The 19,021-nt window shown below is 45.8% G+C and overlaps 1 protein-coding gene across 13 annotated transcripts in view; it reads left to right on the top strand.

Moving 5' to 3' along the window:
- The window catches only part of LDB2 (LIM domain binding 2), a 468,402-nt gene that overhangs the window by 382,191 nt on the left and 67,190 nt on the right, over positions 1-19,021 (top strand). For all 13 annotated transcript variants that reach the window (XM_012180398.4, XM_042251909.1, XM_012180396.4 and 10 more), the window contains exons 4-5: positions 3,921-4,043; positions 6,394-6,477. In XM_012180398.4, the coding sequence (XP_012035788.1) occupies positions 3,921-4,043; positions 6,394-6,477 (207 nt within the window). The remainder of the gene's footprint in view (positions 1-3,920; positions 4,044-6,393; positions 6,478-19,021) is intronic.

The following is a 19,021-nucleotide window of genomic DNA, read 5'->3' as shown; positions in this document are numbered from 1 at the left end:
TGCTATGTCCCAGATAAACCTGAGAAAGGAGGAGCCCAGGGCTGTTGCAGTGTTTCTTTTCGTAGGCCCTTAGCAGTTTGATGGCAAAAAGAGTCCTCAGTTGTTTTGCTACATCACAGTAAACAAAGAACACAGTTGAAGATGGCCTTAGAGATTCTCCAACTGAGTAATTCATCAGAAGAGCTCCATCCAGGCCTTCCCTTTATGAAATTCTATTCCTGTAGAAGTAAACCAGAACCTCTCTCTGCCTTGGGTTTGTGTCTCATAAACACAAAACAAATAGATTAGGTAATTTTAAAAAAGCATGACATTCAACTGGGCTAATATTTGCTTAAACAGCCAATAACCCCCTCTCTTTAAAAGAACAGGATTATGGCACCCCAATATCCCTGTCCTGCCTTGTCAAGACACTTCTCTGCCCATGTCTGGCTATAGTCACCTCTCTTCTGGGAAAGCCTCCCCTGCCAGTGGCTTCTGTCCTATTAACACACAGGGAAGAATTGTGTGGCTTAATCGCCATGCAACTCTTTGGAAAATCTTAGTATATTAAGTCTGATGCTGATAGGCCAGGCTCTGGAGGAGTGGTGTGGGGACGCTGAAGTCTTCCCCCATTTCACTGTGCTCGACTCTCATGGCGAAGATCCAGAAATGAGGCCCTGAAGACCACTCAGTCGAGGAGTTTGAGGGCAGGGAGCCCAAATGCCTGGAATTACCCACAGCTTGTGCCAACTGGATCTGAGTCAGAGGCCTTCACCCAGATTATCAATAATTATCTGACAGTGCTTCTGAGACCTTTGATGAAATGGAAATGGCAGGTGTTATTAGCATCTTTCTTTCTTTTTTTTTAAGCATCTTTCTTAAGTGGTGCTCTGTCAACAGGTTCCTAACTCTTCTCCACTTGGTGTTTTTCTTGTTTAAAGAAAATAGTTCTTTAGAGAGACTCGAAAGCACCTAACCCAGTACCTAGGGCATAGTCGGAATTCAACAAATGATGGTTTGGGGTATAAAATTCCCAAAGAAGGAAGTGATTATTCAGTTCAGTTCAGTCGCTCAGTCCTGTCCGACTGTTTGAGACCCCATGGACTGCAGCATGCTAGGGCTCCCTGTCCATCGCCAACTCCCGGATTTTACTCAAACTCATGTCCATTGAGTCAGTGATGCCATCCAACCATCTCATCCTCTGTTGTCCCCTTCCCCTCCCACCTTCATTCTTTCCCAGCATCAGGGTCTTTTCAAATGAGTCCCTTGGACTGCAAGGAGATCCAACCAGTCCATCCTAAAGGAAATCAGTCCTGAATATTCATTGGAAGGACTGATGCTGAAGCTGAAACTCCAATACTTTGGCCACCTGATGCGAAGAACTGACTCATTAGAAAAGACATTTGAAGTGATTATTAAGATTTCATAAAAGGTTGATGTGCTGTGCTATGTCACTTCAGTAATGTCCAACTCTTTGTGACCCTGTGGACTGTAGCCCACCAGGCTCCTCTGTCCATGGGATTCTCCAGGCAAGAATACTGGAGAGGGTTGCTGTGCCCTGCTCCAAGGGATCTTCCTGACTCGGGGATTGAACCTGTGTCTCTTATGTCTCCTGCAGTGGCAGGCAGATTCTTTACCACTATCGCTGCCTTGGGAAGCTCAAAAGAACGATTTGCATTGCTAATTATCTTCATGGCCTATAGTTTAGACTATTTCTAAAATGATCATATTCCCTATTCAGTTGACTGTTATTTTTTCTTTAAGTGTAAGTGCAATGATTTCCAAAGTGTTGTACTTTTTTTTAGTCTAAGCAATCTTTCTCCAGACAGGCTTGATCAGAGGTCCACTACTTAAAACAGATAAAACTGAAGCTGTTCTGGTTGAATCAAGAAAGTGAGCGGGAATCTCAGGGTTAGGTGGAGGCTTAGCTCTTCCCAGAAGAGCCTGCGATGCACTGCTCATAAGCACCCAGGTCTCAGACAGGACATTACAACAACCTCTGCTCCAAGGCTCTGGGTTCCTCGGTTGCACGTCTTCCATCTTTAAACTATCATTTACTGTCAAGTGCAATACCAGGCGGGCTTCCGTGGTGTCTCAGCTGTAAAGAATCCACGTGCCAGTGCAGCAGACATGGGTTCAACCCCTGGGTCAAGAAGATCCCCTGGAGAAGGAAATGCAACCCACTCCAGGATTCTTGCCTGGAGAGGTCCGTGGACAGAGGAGCCTGGCGGGCTACAGTCCATGCAGTCACAAAGAGTTGGACATAGCTTAACAACTAAACAACAGCAACAATACTCGGCAATCTATACACAAAACTTCACTTAATATGCTTTCCCAACGTCCCTACCTAAGGGTATTCTGATCCTCATCCTGCAGATGAGGAAACTGAAACTTAGGGAATCTGCTGCAAAATAAGTGGAAAACAGAGTCAAGATTTGAATCTAGGACTTTCTGGTGCGAAAGCCTCCTATTTTGTCCTGCTTCTCTAGGCAAACGTGGGCTGAATAATGAGCTGCAATTGTTTAAACTGGACCAATATATGGTCACTGCTTCCCATCTTAGAGGTGAGACAGAATGAGCGGCGTAAGACTTCCCACATTTTCTTTCATTTCAAAGTCATTAACAGTGAAAAAAGGCTTCCCCAATGGCTTAGTAGGTAAAGAATCTGCCTACAGTGCAGGAGACACAGGAGATGCAAGTTCAGTCCCTGGGTCGGAAAGATCCCCTGCAGAAGGACATGGCAACCCACTTCAGTATTCTTGCCTGAAAAGTCTCATGGACCAAGGAGCCTGGCGGGCTGCAGTCCAGTGAGTTGCTCAAGAGCTGGACATGACTGAGCAACTCAGCACACAGCACAACAGTGAGGAGAAATGTGAATAAAATAGAAACTACGGAATTTTCTGACAGCCCAGTGGTTAGGACTTGGCTATTTCACGGCCATGAGCCCAGGTTCGATGCCTAGTCAGGGAACTAAGATCCTGTAAGCTGCCAAATAAAAGAAAAATGAACTGCATGCCCAAAATCATCTGACTTTCAAAAGCAGATAAAAATGCTACCCTGTCACTGATCACTCTATAAGACTCACTATATCTCATTAATAATATACATTTATCTTAGATTAATTTGGTTCCCCAAAGCCTGGCCCTTTATACAAGCAGAATTCATCATATCTAATAGAATGTGATTCAAGGAATTTACTCTAAAATGCCTTTCTTTCCAAACATCCATAACTGATAACCCACAGCCTTGGGTTAAGCACCACCCTCTGACATTTCCCTTTGGAAACGAAAACTTCCTCTGCTTCAGTTCAGTCACTCAGTCTTGTCTGACTCCTGGTGCGCCCATGGCCTGCTTCCCTGTCCATCACCAACTCCCGGAGCTCGCTCAAACTCATGTCCATCAAGTCGGTGATGCCATCCAACCATCTCATCCTCTGTCGTCCCCTTCTCCTCCTGCCTGGATGGCCTTGAAGTAACTCATACTTACACAGGAATGCTTTTATTAGGTACTTTCTCCCAGAGTAGGATAACCGAGATTGGAACAGAGCTCAAACGCTTATTCTAGAAGGATGATGAAAGTGGAGGAGAAAGGGGGTGAAAGCATGTTAGTGTTATGGGGGACACAGTTTACCAGGAGTGTTTGACATAGCATTGCTATAAGATGGGTTTTGTCTGCATATTTACAAATGAAGAAATAGGGGCTCGTGGAGTTTCTGCCAAAACTAGTTGAGTTACCAGTAGCTCCTGGCTGGTGAGCTGCTGTGCTGACCTTTGACCCCATTAATTTCAGAGCTGACACCTTCCCTGTGCCATGATTTTGCTAAGATCGAGCACCTCCCAAGAGGAGTCAGGGAGACCGCGTTGAGTGGCTGACATGTGAATTACAAAAACGTCGCGATCACCAAATGCATAACCATTGAGCCCCCTGTTTGTCCCTTCCAGGTGTGTACAGAAGGCAGACTGATTTTGGAGTTCACCTTTGACGACCTCATGAGAATAAAAACGTGGCACTTTACCATTAGACAATACAGAGAGTTAGTCCCAAGAAGCATTCTAGCCATGCACGTAAGTACCTTAATTTCTCTTTCACTTTCTTCCCTTTCATCCCCTCCTCATCTCACCCAGAAAAGAGAAGCCCTGTTTTCTCACTATGAAAAAACTCCCAGAAACTTCACACTTTAGGCAATTAACTCTAAATTTTGAGTTTTCCCTTCAACCATTTTCATCCATAGGCCCCTTTTTCCCTCCTTTGTTTCTGAGTTTGGTAAGTTGTGAGACTATTTCCTTTCCTACTTTATTATTTTAAACTCCAAATGGAGGTTACCTCAATAAACAGTCTGTACTTTTCTTAAATTCCACGCATTTGTTATCAAGTACCACTCGGCCTGGACTAATAAACTTGTTGTGTATAAATGAGAGAAACAAAACAAGGAGTAGGAAAAACAGTCTCCAGTTTTTATTGGAACCATCTGACAAGATGTGGGGCTCACATACCTCGGGTGTGCGTCCACACACCTCCTAACCACAGCGCTGGAAAGCGGAGGAAGACCTGGGTTCCTCTTGATTGCATTTGGCTGTAAATCATATCAAATGGGTTGGACATCAGGAAGATGCAAAGGTGGATTCGATGCCAATCTAGAGAGATGTTTTAATGGTAAGACTTGACAGAAACTCATCAGGTCAGTCCCTTAAGAAGGAATCAGCAGGCATTCACTTAATAAATGCTTCTTCCAGAATACACAATCCAGCAGTTTCTGGGAAAATGCTTTGGAGCAAAATCAGATTTGAGCCTGATTTTTAAGACCCTATGTGGTGAAAAGAGAATACAATTACAGTTGTAATTGCAACCCACTCCAGTACTGAATGACAACCCACTCCAGTATTCTTGCCTAGAGAATCCAATGGACAGAGGAGCCTGGTGGGCTATAGTCCATAGAGTCGCAGAGGCCGACACAACTGAAGTGACTTAGCATGCACGCATGATGTCTACAGAGGACCCTCATTTCAGAAATTGAGATGAAAAGTGGCAAGCTATTTTCACCTACATTCGATTTTTTTTTTTAATTTATATACACAAAGCCAATTGGTTGCATTAAGCACAGAAAAAGAATAAATTAAGATGTTAGTATAACCTAGATAGTCTCATGAATGCAGAACCGGAGGCAAGGAGATGTTTACTTAAGACTTCCTCTGTTTAACAATAGTTCATATCTATCAAGAAAGAAGGAAAAACAAACAAAAAGGAAGAGCAATGACTAAGAGACTCACCTTACAATGGAATCCAGAAAGAATTTATTTTCTTTTCTCGCCAAACAGAACATGGGGGTTGGCCCATGAAACATGACATCTTGATATTTTTAATGTGGCTGGTATTTCTGAAAATAGAATGCATACCTTTACAGTCCTTCTGGATGAAAGTTGTTGAGGACATCTATTTCTAGCCTCAGTTTAATGGGGAAGAGAGTTAGACATTTTTAATATATATGTATTAATATATTTCATGGCAGTTCCAAAATTTTCAAATATAGGACTCAACGCCAAGCTGCTGCAAACACTGTCATGAGATTTCCTTGGTGGTCCAGTGGTTAAGAATCCACATTTCCCATTGCAGGGGTCTCAGGTTCGATCCCTAGTCTAGGAACAAAGATCCCCCATGCCTCATGATGTGGTCAAAAATAAAATAAAAATGTGTCCTCCCCCCATAAATAATGTCAGTAAATAATTAATAGAGATTAGAATAAGAAATTTGAATATCTTTTTTTAAAAAAACTATTATCATAACACACAGCAAAGGCCAGTCCTAAAGCATGTGTGCCTGTGTGCTAAGTCACTTCAGTCATGTCCAACTCTTTGCAACCCCATGGACTGTAGCCTGGCCAGGCTCCTCTCTCCATGGTAATTTTCAGGCAAGAATACTGGAGTACGTTGTCATTTCCTTCTCCAGGGAATCTTCTCCACCCAGGGACTGAACCCAAGTCTCTCACGTCTTCTGGATTAGCATCGGCAGGCAGGTTCTTTACCGCTAGCACCACCTGGGGAACCCTAAAACATGGTTCTGCCAAACCCAGACCCCACCTCCCCTCAGGGTTAAGGGGGTGCCAGGGGCCTGGACGTGTCCTGATCGGACTTAATAACTCTCCTCTGGAAGACACAGGGCCTCTCACAGAGGATGTAAAGTCCTTTCTCCCATCTGACTCAGTTCGGTTCTCCCTGGCAATGAGTCTTGCACCACTGAACCAAAGGTGACCTTGAGCATTATACGCACGTTTCTTCAAAATGTAAAACAAATTATCTGCAGCAACCTACCCTCTGAGAAAAACTGACAAGATGCATGTCTTAGCAGCAGTAGCACAGTCAGGACTTCCTTGATACCGTCTTGCAGGGATAAAATATTTGATTTTTGTTTCCTGTTTAGGCACAAGATCCTCAGGTCTTGGATCAGCTGTCCAAAAACATCACCAGGATGGGGCTGACAAATTTCACCCTCAACTACCTCAGGGTAAGACCAATGGGCTGAGAATATTTCCCATTGAGTTTGAAAAGTGTTTTAGAGATTTATGTGTATCTTGAACCAAGGAGTTAAAATGTGATAACATAGCACGATACATATGTCTTTTTAAAATGTATCTTATTCAAGCATTGTTCATTTACAATGTTGTGTTAATTTCTACTGTACAGGAAAGTGATTCAGTTATACATATGTATACATTCTCTTTCATTTCGTATTCTTTCCCATTATAGTTATCACAGGATATTGATACAGTTCTCTGTGCCGTAGGAGTTTGTCGTTTATCCATTCTGTGTATGGTAGTTTGCATCTCCAGATCCAAAACTCCCAATTCATCTCTCCTTTGGCAACCACAAGGCTGTTCTCTAGAGCTGTCAGTCTGTTTTGTAAATAAGTTCATTGTGTCTCATTTTAGATTCCACCTGTATGTGATATTACTTCTATTCTGAGAAGTATTGTCTCTCTTCTTCTAACATGCTTCGCTTACTACGATCATCTCCAGCTCCATCCGTGTTGCTGCAAATGATGCTATTTCATTCTTTTCTGTGGTTGAGCAATATTCCACTGTATATGGGTACCGCATCTTATTTATCCGTTCATCTACTGATAGACATTTAGGCTGTACTCAGGCCTTGGCAATTGTGAACAGTAGCACAGTGTGTATGTCTTATACCACCGTCTGTGCATGTGTCTGTGTGATCAATGGATGATTGGATTTAACTAACAAAAAGCTGAAAGATTGAACCAAGACTTTGTCAGGGTTGAGCATCTTCTCTATGTTTGTATGACTCCCAGAATGAATTATTCAAAGGCTGGCAATGTCTCTCTCATCAAATGCCTCGGTGCTGTGTCCCTCCTGATTATCTCAAGTCGCCAATGTACTGTTTCTGAGTTCATAGTCTCTGTGTCTACGTCCAGGGACTCCTCACTCCTAAGGAGGTTCAGTGTGCCTTCCAGAGAGGGTCCCCTGAAAAAACTCGCCTCGGTGCTGGAACACAGACATTTATTTCTAAGGCTTGTTGGGGACTCTCTGTGTAACATGTAATCAGTTTTCTGGTTTAGATATAGCATGAAGATTTATTTTTAAAAAATTAAATGTTAGGGAAAACTCTCTGCCCACGTAATGCAGCCTCCAGAGTTGGTCTCTGGTAACAAACATCTTTATATTGGTCTACAGTAACAACTACAGTAACATAGTTGGTCAGGGTAACAAACATCACACTGCCTCTTTTTTAAATATTCTATACTCATTTTTATAAATCAGTGTTACTTAAATTCACTTTTTGATCAGAGTATAATTGCTTTACAATGTTGCGTTGATTTCTGTTATGCAACAAAGTGAATCAGCTGTGTGTGTATATACCCCCTCCTTCTCAAGCCCCCCTCCCACCCACCCCCACCCTTCTAGGGCATTACTGAGCACTGAGTGCTGCACAGTAGATGGCCACTAACGGTCTGTTTTGCACGGGGTGGTATATATATGATCCCCTGGAGGAGAGCATGGCAACCCACGCCGGTATTCTTGCCTGGAGAATCCCATGGACAGAGGAGCCTGGCGGGCTGCGGTCCACAGGGTTGCACAGTCAGACACGACTGAAGTGACCTTGCACACACACGTGCATGGTGTCTATATGTCAGTGCTGGTTTTCAATGTGGAGTGGCAGTCACCACGCTGCAAGCAGAGGATACGGTCTCCTTCATAAAGCCAGCACTGCCTTCCAGAACCAACAGGAAGGCAGTGGCCCCGGGCCACATCCCTTTGCCTCTGAGTTGCTGGCTTCCACATCACCCTGCTTCTCCATGGGCCCGCCCCATTGGAGTGTTTATGCCATTGTTTCTTTTCCTTTTTATCTACCTGAAAACTTATGTTTACTATTAGATGAAAGCATTGGAACGTGTTCATTTATTTGGCACTAGATTCTGAGAAGTGGAAAGAATCAGATTCATAGTAAATTCACATTTACGCTTTTAAAAATGTCAATTAAACAAGAAGGACAGCAGCTCTGCTGTAGGATCTGTTCAGCTCAAAAATAGTAAAATGGTTGATATTAGCAAATTTGAAGGCTAGAAAATAATGTACGATTGTTTCTTTATCCCTAAGGGAGGGCTTGTGAATCCTACTTTGCATTCGCTGTCCTCTAGGTTCAGTCTCGTTTGCATACTTCTACATGTTGAAATGCTTTGGTAATACTTCTGTAAATGAAGAATGATTTTCACAAATGTTTCCAAATTGTGCCCTCATTGCAATGCGATGGGCGCTGAACTAGATGCTGAAGATTCAAAGACAAACATCATGGCACCCGTTACAAAGAAACCCTCCCCTATGAGGGTTTATAAAGAGAGATCACTGTATATGAAAGGGTGAATATTGTGATAGAAGTTTCCAGACTGAGTTACGGGAGTACAAGATAGACACCTCTGGTGAATCAATCAGAGAAGGTTTCATGGAGGAGGTGATGCCTGAATAGAGTGTGAAAGAATGAATAAGGAAAAGCCAAAGGAAGGAGGAGGAAGGCCTTTTCCATCAGAGGGAGCGGAAGGGGCACAGGTTAGGGAATGGGACGCCGAGCAGTTTGGTGATGCTGAGATGTGAAGGGAGCGGCTGAGGAGAAGAGGGAGAGAGTTAGTTGAGAACCAGGTCTTAGAGGAACTGGCTGGCCAGGCTACCGGGGCCAGGAACCCCGAAAGGACTAAACATGAGGATAGCAGGGCCTCCGTCCTGAGTAAAGGAAGAAGAGTCTTCTTCTATTCAGTTTAGATGCCCCAGAACCAAATCCAGCTGTTGTGGCAAGACCCAGAGTCAGCTTCACTCCCCACCACTTCACGCCAACACGCCTGCCATCTTGGACGCCCTCAGCCAGGTCGCTCTCCACTAAACGGCCCCCTGGCTCCTGCTCAGAGGGAAACCAGGGTCTGCCCGGGAGGCTGGGTAGGAGCAGAGAGCTCTCAGCGGGATAGATGAGGCTGTGTTCTCCCCAACCTCCAGGCTCTGCATTCAGCACCGGCTCCCGTAAGGGCTGTTGGCACAGAGTGGGTAGGACATGGGGGTATTCAGTGCTGTTCCAGCCGCAGGATTTCAGAAGGCGGCCCCACACCGCGCAGCATTGCATCTTGTCAGGGGCTGGGAGAGATTTCCTTTGACCCATCTAACGATGCCTCTCCTTAGGCAGATAGAGAAGTCCCACACTACATGTCCTCAGCTGACACCTCCAAGGAATCTGGGACTTTGGCGTCCATCCTAGACCCGGTCGTTCAGTCTCTGATGAGATTTTGAACAGACTATTACATATTTCAGCTGCATTTAACACAGAGCGATAAATGCTGAATTTCCCTCCTCCCTCACCCACCCAGCCCCTCTGTTGTCATCAGTAAAATGGTGACCTTCACTGTGGGATCAGCAAGGTTCACTGGTCCCCACGTCTGCAGTCTTTTGATGGGAAAGACTAGAGATCTCTTCTAGAAAATTAGAGATACCAAGGGAACATCTCATGCAAAGATGGGCTCAATAAAGGACAGAAATGGTATGGATCTAACAGAAGCAGAAGATATTAAGAAGAGGTGGCAAGAATACAGAGAAGAACTGTACAAAAAAAATCTTCATAACCCAGATAATCACGATGCTATGATCACTCACCTAGAGCCAGACATCCTGGAATGTGAAGTCAAGTGGACCTTAGAAAGTATCACTATGAACAAAGCTAGTGGAGGTGATAGAATTCCAGTTGAGCTATCTCAAATCCTGAAAGATGATGCTGTGAAAGTGCTGCACTCAATATGCCAGCAAATTTGGAAAACTCAGCAGTGGCCACAGGACTGGAAAAGGTCAGTTTTCATTCCAATCCCAAAGAAAGGCAATGCCAAAGAATGCTCAAACTACTGTACAATTGCACCCATCTCACACGCTAGTAAAGTAATGCTCAAAATTCTACAAGCCAGGCTTCAGCAATACCTGAACCGTGAACTTCCAGCTGTTCAAGCTGGTTTTAGAAAAGGCAGAGGAACCAGAAATCAAATTGCCAACATCCGCTGGACCATCGAAAAAGCAAGAGAGTTCCAGAAAAACATCTATTTCTGCTTCATTGTCTATGCCAAAGCCTTTGACTGTGTGGATCACAATAAACTGTGGAAAATTCTGAAAGAGATGGGAATATCAGACCACCTAACCTGCCTCTTGAGAAACCTATATGCAGGTCAGGAAGCAACAGTTAGAACTGGACATGGAACAACAGACTGGTTCCAAATAGGAAAAGGAGTACGTCAAGGCTGTATATTGTCACCCTGCTTATTTAACTTCTATGCAGAGTACATCATGAGAAATACTGGACTGGAAGAAGCACAAGCTGGAATCAAGATTGCCAGGAGAAATATCAATATCCTCAGATATGCAGATGACACCACCCTTATTGCAGAAAGTGAAGAGGAACTCAAAAGCCTCTTGATGAAAGTAAAAGAGGAGAGTGAAAAAGTTGGCTCAAAGCTCAACATTCAGAAAACGAAGATCATGGCATCTTGTCCCATCACTTCGTGGGAAATAGATGGGTAAACAGTGGAAACAGTGTCAGACTTTATTTTGAGGGGCTCCAAAATCACTGCAGATGGTGACTGCAGCCATAAAATCAAAAGACGCTTACTCCTCGGAAGGAAAGTTATGACCAACCTAGATAGCATATTCAAGAGCAGAGACATTACTTTGCCAACAAAGGTCTGTCTAGTCAAGGCTATGGTTTTTCCAGTGGTCATGTATGGATGTGAGAGTTGGACTGTGAAGAAAGCTGAGTGCTGAAGAACTGATGCTTTAGAACTGTGGTGTTGGAGAAGACTCTTGAGAGTCCCTTGGACTGCAAGGAGATCCAACCAGTCAATTCTAAAGGAGATCCGCCCCAAGTGTTCTTTGGAAGGAATGATGCTAAAGCTGAAACTCTAGTATTTTGGCCACCTCATGCGAAGAGTTGACTCATTGGAAAAGCCCCTGATCCTGGGAGAGATTGAGGGCAGGAGGAGAAGGGGATGACAGAGGATGAGATGGCTGGATGGCATCACTGACTCTATGGACATGAGTTTCAGTGAACTCTGGGAGTTGGTGATGGACAGGGAGGGCTGGTGTGCTGCGATTCATGGGGTCGCAAAGAGTCGGACACGACTGAGTGACTGAACTGAACTGAACTGCACAGAGTAAGGACATCATACCAGCAGAGAGGGAATGGCATCAAGCCCTCTGGTGATAATGACATAGGGAACCATGCATGGTTTGGGGCAACAGAGAGATGCATTGCCAAGGCTACCACCTACAGTGAAGTACTGCGGGCTGTCCTGATGTAGCTGGACTCCACAATGGCCCATGTGAAACCGTGCACACCTTCACTTTCTCATAAAGGAGCTGGCACCGGGGATAGAAATAAAATCAACCACCCAGCTTTATGCCCCCAAATGGCAGAACTGGAACTGGAACTCTAGAACCTATGTGCTCCATGGCAAAACACTGTCTTTCTAGTAAGAATGTACAATGATAATTTAAAACTTATTTTTCTAATGACATAGTTGATTCACAGTTTGTGTTAGTTTCAAGTGTACAGCTAAGTGATTCATAAATATATATGGTATATGCATATATATTTTTTTTTCAGATTCTTTTCCATTCTAGGTTATTGCAAGATATTGAATATAGTTCCGTGTGCTATGCAATGGGTTCTTGTTGTTTATCTATTTTGCATACGGTGGTGTGGGTCTGTTCCTCTCAAACCTACCCCCTTCCCCTTTGGCCATTGTGAGTTTGTGTCCTACGTCTGTGAGTCTGTTTCTGTTTTGTAAATAAGTTCATTTGCACCATGTTTTGTTAGATTCCACAGAAGAGTGACAGCCTATGATATTTAGTTTTGTCCGTCTGACCTGCTTCACTTAGGATAACCCTCTCTGGGTCCATCCATGGTGCTGCAAACAGTATTTTCTCATAGAATGATGATATGGATAGGAACTGGATCATGCCTTTCCTGCCTTGACAGAGAAGTCAGTGTTTCTCACTGGACCCTTAATCTCCTTCACCAAAAGTTATGTCAGCTCCTTGTAGGGTTTAATGTAAGGATTTGTTATTGTTTAGTCGCTAAGTCATGTCCAGCTCTTTTGGACCTCAAGGACTATAGCCCACCAAGTTCCTCCATCCATGGGACTTCCCAGGCAAGGATACTGGAGTGGGTTGCCATTTTTTCCTCCAGGGGATCTTCCCAACTCAGGGATCAAACCCGTGTCTCTGGCCTCTCCTGCACTGCAGGTGAATTCTTCGCCACTGAGCCACCTGGGAAGCCCAGTGTGAGGATTAAGAGAGGTAACCCACACAAAGGGCTTAGCCCAAGGTCTCAGCCAGAAAGTGCCCAGTCAGTGTTTGTTGTCATAGTTTACCGAGCGCCCGTTATGTGTCCATCTTTGTCCTCCAGCCTTGGAGCAACATGGCATCTGGCTCTCTCCTCTCACTCACAGTCCTCCTAACACCACTTGGCTTCCCAAGCTCATGCGTCCTCGTTTGGTGGCCATTTGCCTTTCTTGCCTCCACTCACCCAACCCCTCATTCACCTATTGATTGGTTTAGGGCACTTTCTGAGCCCACTCTGTCTTCCTGTGCCAGGCGATAGACCTCCATCATGGAGCTGTGGCCCCCTTCCTAGGGTAGTGGTCACAGGCTGGTGGGCGAAGCTGGCAGGGAGAGGTGTGCTGGCTTGGAGGGGTGTGCAAGGCCCTTGAGAAGAGCCTGGGGAGGGACCCGTGGGTCTCGCGGGGAAGATGGTCGGTGTAGAAGCCAACCTCCCATCCACAACCCCTCGGGGCAGCTGAGGACCACTTGGCAGGTCATGGCTGAGCAGAATCTCAAACTCAGAGCCCAAAACCAGTGCACAGGGCTTGCGTGACAAGACCTGGCCTCGTCAGTGGTCACCAAGAATGAGAAATAAAGCTTAATTTCTTCATTTTAGAACCAGGCTCTAACATTTTCCTAGTACCCTTATCACCTAATATTTGCAAAATAGTTGAGCAATAAGAAAACACATTTACTGGGATTTCCTTGATGGTCCAGAGTGGTTACAACTTCACACTTTCAGTGTGAACGGTACAGGCTCAATCCCTGGTCAGAGAACTAGATTCCACATGCTGGGCAGCAGAAAAAATTTTAAAAAAAGAGGAAACAAAATAATTTTATTTATAAAAACTACTTCAAAAGCTCTCCCATCCTTCTGAGGAAATGGGCTTTTGGCTCCAGCCTCAGAAAGTCACCTGAAGAGTTGTTTCAACAGTTAGCCAGAAATTTCGCTAGCCACACCCAGCATCGGAAGAAGTCAGACATTTTATCTGGGCAAACACTAATCCAGGGCCTTCTAAATCAGAGGAAGAGTTTTAAACATCAATGCACCCTGCTTTGGAAAGGAGGGATATAGGAGATTTTTAAATACTTCAGGCATCTGAAATTTCAATAAGCTTTGTCTTTCAGGAAACAAAATTAAGCAATACAGGAGGTAAGCAGTTATGATCACCCAGCTTTGCCTGAAATTCCCAATCGCTCTCGGGCGGCCTGTGGGAGGGGTTACAAGGAGGCGGCTCCCCCAGTTAGCGGAAGGAGCTGGCGAAGCACGGGGCCCAGCTCCGGGGATGTGAACACGGATGACGTTGCTGGAGCAGCTGGCAGCGCGCTGCTGGGGACTCTGTTGACCTGATGCTTTTGAAGTGGCCACAGACCGGCTGTTGTCCTTTAACTTGAGTTGTCAGGTTGCCTGCGTTCCCTCGGCCACCTCCAGCACGTCAAGGCCGGAGGGGCGTGGTGCCCGGGGGCACACTGGCCGGCTCGCTGGTCCCCGCAGAGCAGAGCAGAGGCTTGAGGAGGCAGAGCAGGGATGGCGTCCTGACCACGTGCGGCCTCGCTTCCCCTGGATGCCCAGGATGCCCCTGCTGACCTCCAGGAGGCCAGGGCTTGCTGACCTTGTGTCCCTGGGGTAGTTCTCCTGGCTGCGGCCGGGCTAGAAACAGGCCTGCTGAGTGAGCAGTTGTTAGCAGTCCCGGAAACTGGGTGGTGTGTTTCAGGAACGTGTCCACCGTCTCCTGGAAGTGGAGGAATTTACTATCTTGGGGGTGATGGCGCCCCTCAACCAGTGTGTTCTGGGGAGGGAACGCTAGATATAGAGTGGGGAGAAGCAGGTGGGATTTCAGGCATGTGTTCTGTGCCATGTTTGCTGGACACAGCATCAGACAGGCTGTCCTTCCAATCTCCTGAAGAGCTTGGTCCACGGAAGGCCAGGCGCCCTCGGAGAGGCATGGGGGGTCCAGGTCAATGAGACCTGCCTGTGCAGTTCATCAGTACTCCCCACCCCCTCACCGCACCAGATCCTCCTTCGGCCATTATTCATGGTTGTTCCCACAAGCATCTGTGAGACACTACGTATCCATCATCCTTAAGGAGATCACTGTCTAGTAAGGGAGAAAGAAAAAAGACTGCTGGGAGAGACATCTGCCTGGTCACAGCAATGCACAAAATGCTAGCTAACATCACCAAGTGTTTCCTGCATGCCAGGCACGCTGCTGTGCTCTAGGCAAGGAGTTATTTTATTTTTTAATGCTCACAACAACTTTATGGTATTCTTGTTAGCCCTATTTTGCAGGTGAGGAAACTGAGGCTTAGGAAGGTACTTCCCCAAGGTCGCAGGGCTGGTGAGTGGCTGAGAAGGAATTAGAACCCACAGTCTGACTCCAGGCACAAAGAACAGAGAGATTGTTGGACAGTGGGGGTGGAAGGCCAAGTTTCCAAAGAGGAACCGGCTCTTGAATTGATTCTGAAAGATGAGTAGGTGGTCCCAGCCAGGAGTAGCATCAGAGAAGGGTGGAGAAAACTGGGGGTATGGATGGACTTTAGGCAGTTTCACTTGTTCAGTCGCTAAGTCGTGTCCGACTCTTTGAGAACCCCCTAGACTGCAGCACGCCACCAGGTCTCCCTGTCCTCCTCTATCTCCCGGAGTTTGCTCAAGTTCATGTCCATTGCATGGGTGATCCATCCAACCACCTCATCCTCTGCTGCCCCCTTCCCCTCCTGCCAGCAATCTTTTCCAGCATCAGGGTATTTTCTAATAAGTTGGCTTCACATGACTGGAATGTAAATTTTAAGCTTGTTTAACTTGGGTGTAAGGGTCAGACAGACAAGAGTATATATAAGAGGACTGCTGCTTGCTAGCTGTGTGACCTTGGAAAAGTTACTTGACCTTTCTGAGCCTGTTTCCCTATTTGGGAAATGGCGTGTAACCCCCCTTAACTGATTTCCAGTGAGAGACATTCATGTGGAGCTCCCTCCTCTTTGCAAGCACGCTCTTGTAGGGTCTCTGGTCCTTTCTTCTCGGTGGGACCAAGTCATTCATCAGATTCCCCTGTGCTCAGAGCTTACGAGAAGAGCTCCAGTTGGTCAGAACACCCAGAAGTCCTATCCTTTTTTTCCATTTCATCCAAGTGAAAACCCTTTCTAACTCAGGGTTTGAAATTGCCACCATCCCAGATTTCTTATATGCAGTTCTTATATGTGAATGTTTACTGTGTGGAGGATTTATTTTCTTTAAATAGCTTCAAAGATAAGACTTTAAAATTGAAACTGAAATAACTGACGTCTGTTTCATTTCCTATCCCATAAAAAGAATGAAGGTTGGTAATGCAGAAACCCTGTCCGTAAGCATTTAAAGGAAACCCCCGCGAATTTCTGCCTTGGCCGTAAGTGGGATGTGCCATTTTCACTCATCTGCTGTCAACAGTAGAAACAGACAATCTCTGCCCACTGGATACCGCAGGATGACACCGCTTTATCCCTTGACGAGGTGGGGTAATTTGGCTTTGTGTTTAAATTTTAAGTCAATCGTCTGGCCAAGAGACGTTTTGGATGGCATCTACTAGGCCCCGGGCACAAAAGGAACGCGGTGTGGTGTTCATAAGGATGGATAAGGCACATTCCCTTTTGTGAGGAGTTGAAGACACTGTATTAGGTAGGTCTGTTCAGAGTTCACACTGCCCAGCCTCAGCTGGGGCCCTCAGATCACCCCCGAATGTCCCACTGCTCCTACTACGCACCCGTGTGGGCCTCAGCAGATGGCTTAAGCTGCGCTTGTGCAGTTTCTAGTCTGCCCATCAGGTGCTCTGCTCCTGACTGTGGCTCTCAAAGCCCTCCACGGTGGGGCCTTTGCGTTTCCCAGCCTTGGTCCACCTCCCTTCCCCACATCGTGTGTCATCCTGTAGCCACACGGACCACCTGCCCATCCCCAAACTGGCCATGCTCTTTTGCCTACATGCCTTGGCACGGTGTGGCTTACTGCCTGGACCGTGGTCCCTACCCTCCCCTTCCATCCGATTTCCCCAGTCTAGCTTCTCCGCATCTTTCAGGACCCACCGTCCATCACCTCTTCTGAGCATCTCTCTCTGACTCTCAGTGGGGGCACCTGCCCCTGCCCTGTGCCCCTGGTGTCCTGCACACATGATACTTCTTACCTCTCGGCAGATCCTGCGTAGGAATCGTCTCTCCAGGTTCCTCTTTGTCTCTGTGTTTAGTCTTTCCTTGTTTCCTGTGTGAGACTCAGAGGAACCCGAGGACAAGTTGACTGTCTTGTATTTCTAGGGCCTCACAGGGTCTAGATCACGATAAGTGATTCCCTCAGTCATGTCAGACTCTTTGCGACCCCATGGACCGTAGCCCACCAGGCTCCTTTATCCATGGGAATTCTCCAGGCAAGAATACTGGAGTGGGTATGCATTCCCTTTTCCAGGGGATCTTCCTCACCCAGGGATCGAACCCAGGTCTTCTGCATTGCAGGGGGATTCTTTACTGTCTGAGCCACCAGGGAAATTGGTAGGCACCCAGTAAATGCCTCTTGAATGGATAATTGGTGGATGGGAGTTTGGTGAATGGAAAGCTGGATTTTGAATGACATACACACACACAAAGTAACAGAACTCAGATGAATTCACTTGCCCTACAGCATCTAAAAAACAATGTGTGATTCATTTTCAAACCCGCTACCTAGAACTTTACCATGAAATCTAGAAAGAAGCAGAGTTGAATGCATTGAGGAAATGAAAGAAGCATGGCCTTTGGATCACTCTAGTGTACAAAATCTCCACTTAAAATACTCAGACTTCCCAATGTCAAGCTTTTACTCTAAAACCGCTCTGAATCAGTATGTAATTTTTGCCTTAAGTGCCATTACAGCCATCTCATCATTTTAGAAATATCTTCTTTAAATTCTTGAGAACACATTTCTTAGTGGGTGATTATTTTTGTCTATTTCCTTTGGCCAGCTTTTCCTGATGCCTGGATGCACACACTTCTTCAAGCATTTTGTTTTGTTTAATGCAGCTTTAAAACATCTTGGGCTTCTCTGGTGGCTCAAATGGTAAAGAATCTGCCTGCAATGCAGGAGACTCGGGTTCAATCCATGGGTCAGGAAAACCCCCTGGAGAAGGGAATGGCTACATACTCCAATATTCTTGCCTGGAGAATGCCATGGACAGAGGAGCCTGGCGGGCCACAGTCCATGGGGTCACAAAGAGTTGGACACGACTGAGCAACGAATAACGCTAAAGCATCTTATTGTCCTGTATCCCAGCCAAAAGCTATTTTCTTTGTGGGTCTTACACTTTATCCATCTATATGCATAATTTCTGCATAAATGTAATCAGTACACATACGATTTCTTAATGTTATTTGGTAAACACTTTTGCCTGTTTCTACATAGTCATCATATTAACCGTTTATAATAGCTGCAAATACCAGTGTGAGGGTAATTTAATCATTTCTCTAAATGTTGAAAACTGACTCATATGCAAGTTGTTGCTGTCATTAATACCATTCCTCTAAATGCCCTAGCCAAGTCCTGCTCTCAGTGCTGTTCTCTGCAGAGGCTGAACTGTTGAGGCCACATAGTGAGTAAAACAGATGTGCTTCAGATTCAGAGCAATGTGGGTCCAGATCCTAGCCCCCTTATGACCTATATCAGTCTTGAACAAGTTTAAATTCTCTGAACCCCACTCTCGTCATCTGAAAATCAAGAAGAATAATGTCTCACAGATTGGCACAAATTACGATTTATAAGATTAGATCAGCTACAAACTATAAGAGCCTGGCACAGGTGGCTCAGTGGGTAAAGAATCCGCCTGCTGCTGCTGCTGCTGCTGCTGCTAAGTCACTTCAGTCATGTCCAACTCTGTGAGACCTCGTAGACGGCAGCCCATCAGGCTCCCCCGTCCCTGGGATTCTCCAGGCAAGAACACTGGAGTGGGTTGCCATTTCCTTGTCCAATGCATGAAAGTGAAAAGTGAAAGTGAAGTCGCTCAGTCATGTCCAACTCTTCGCGACCCCATGGACTGCAGCCTACCAGGCTCCTCTGCCCACCTACAATATGGCAAACACAGGAGATTTGGGTTCGATCCTTGGGTTAGGAAGATACACTGGAGGAAGTGGACGTGGCACCCCACTCCAGGATCCTTGCCTGGAGCATCCCATGGGCAGAGGATCCTGGCAGTCTACAGTCCAGGG

This window comes from Ovis aries, chromosome 6 (genome assembly GCF_016772045.2).
Source record: "Ovis aries strain OAR_USU_Benz2616 breed Rambouillet chromosome 6, ARS-UI_Ramb_v3.0, whole genome shotgun sequence".
Lineage (NCBI taxonomy): Eukaryota > Metazoa > Chordata > Mammalia > Artiodactyla > Bovidae > Ovis > Ovis aries.
This window is presented reverse-complemented; position numbering and strand designations above follow the sequence as displayed.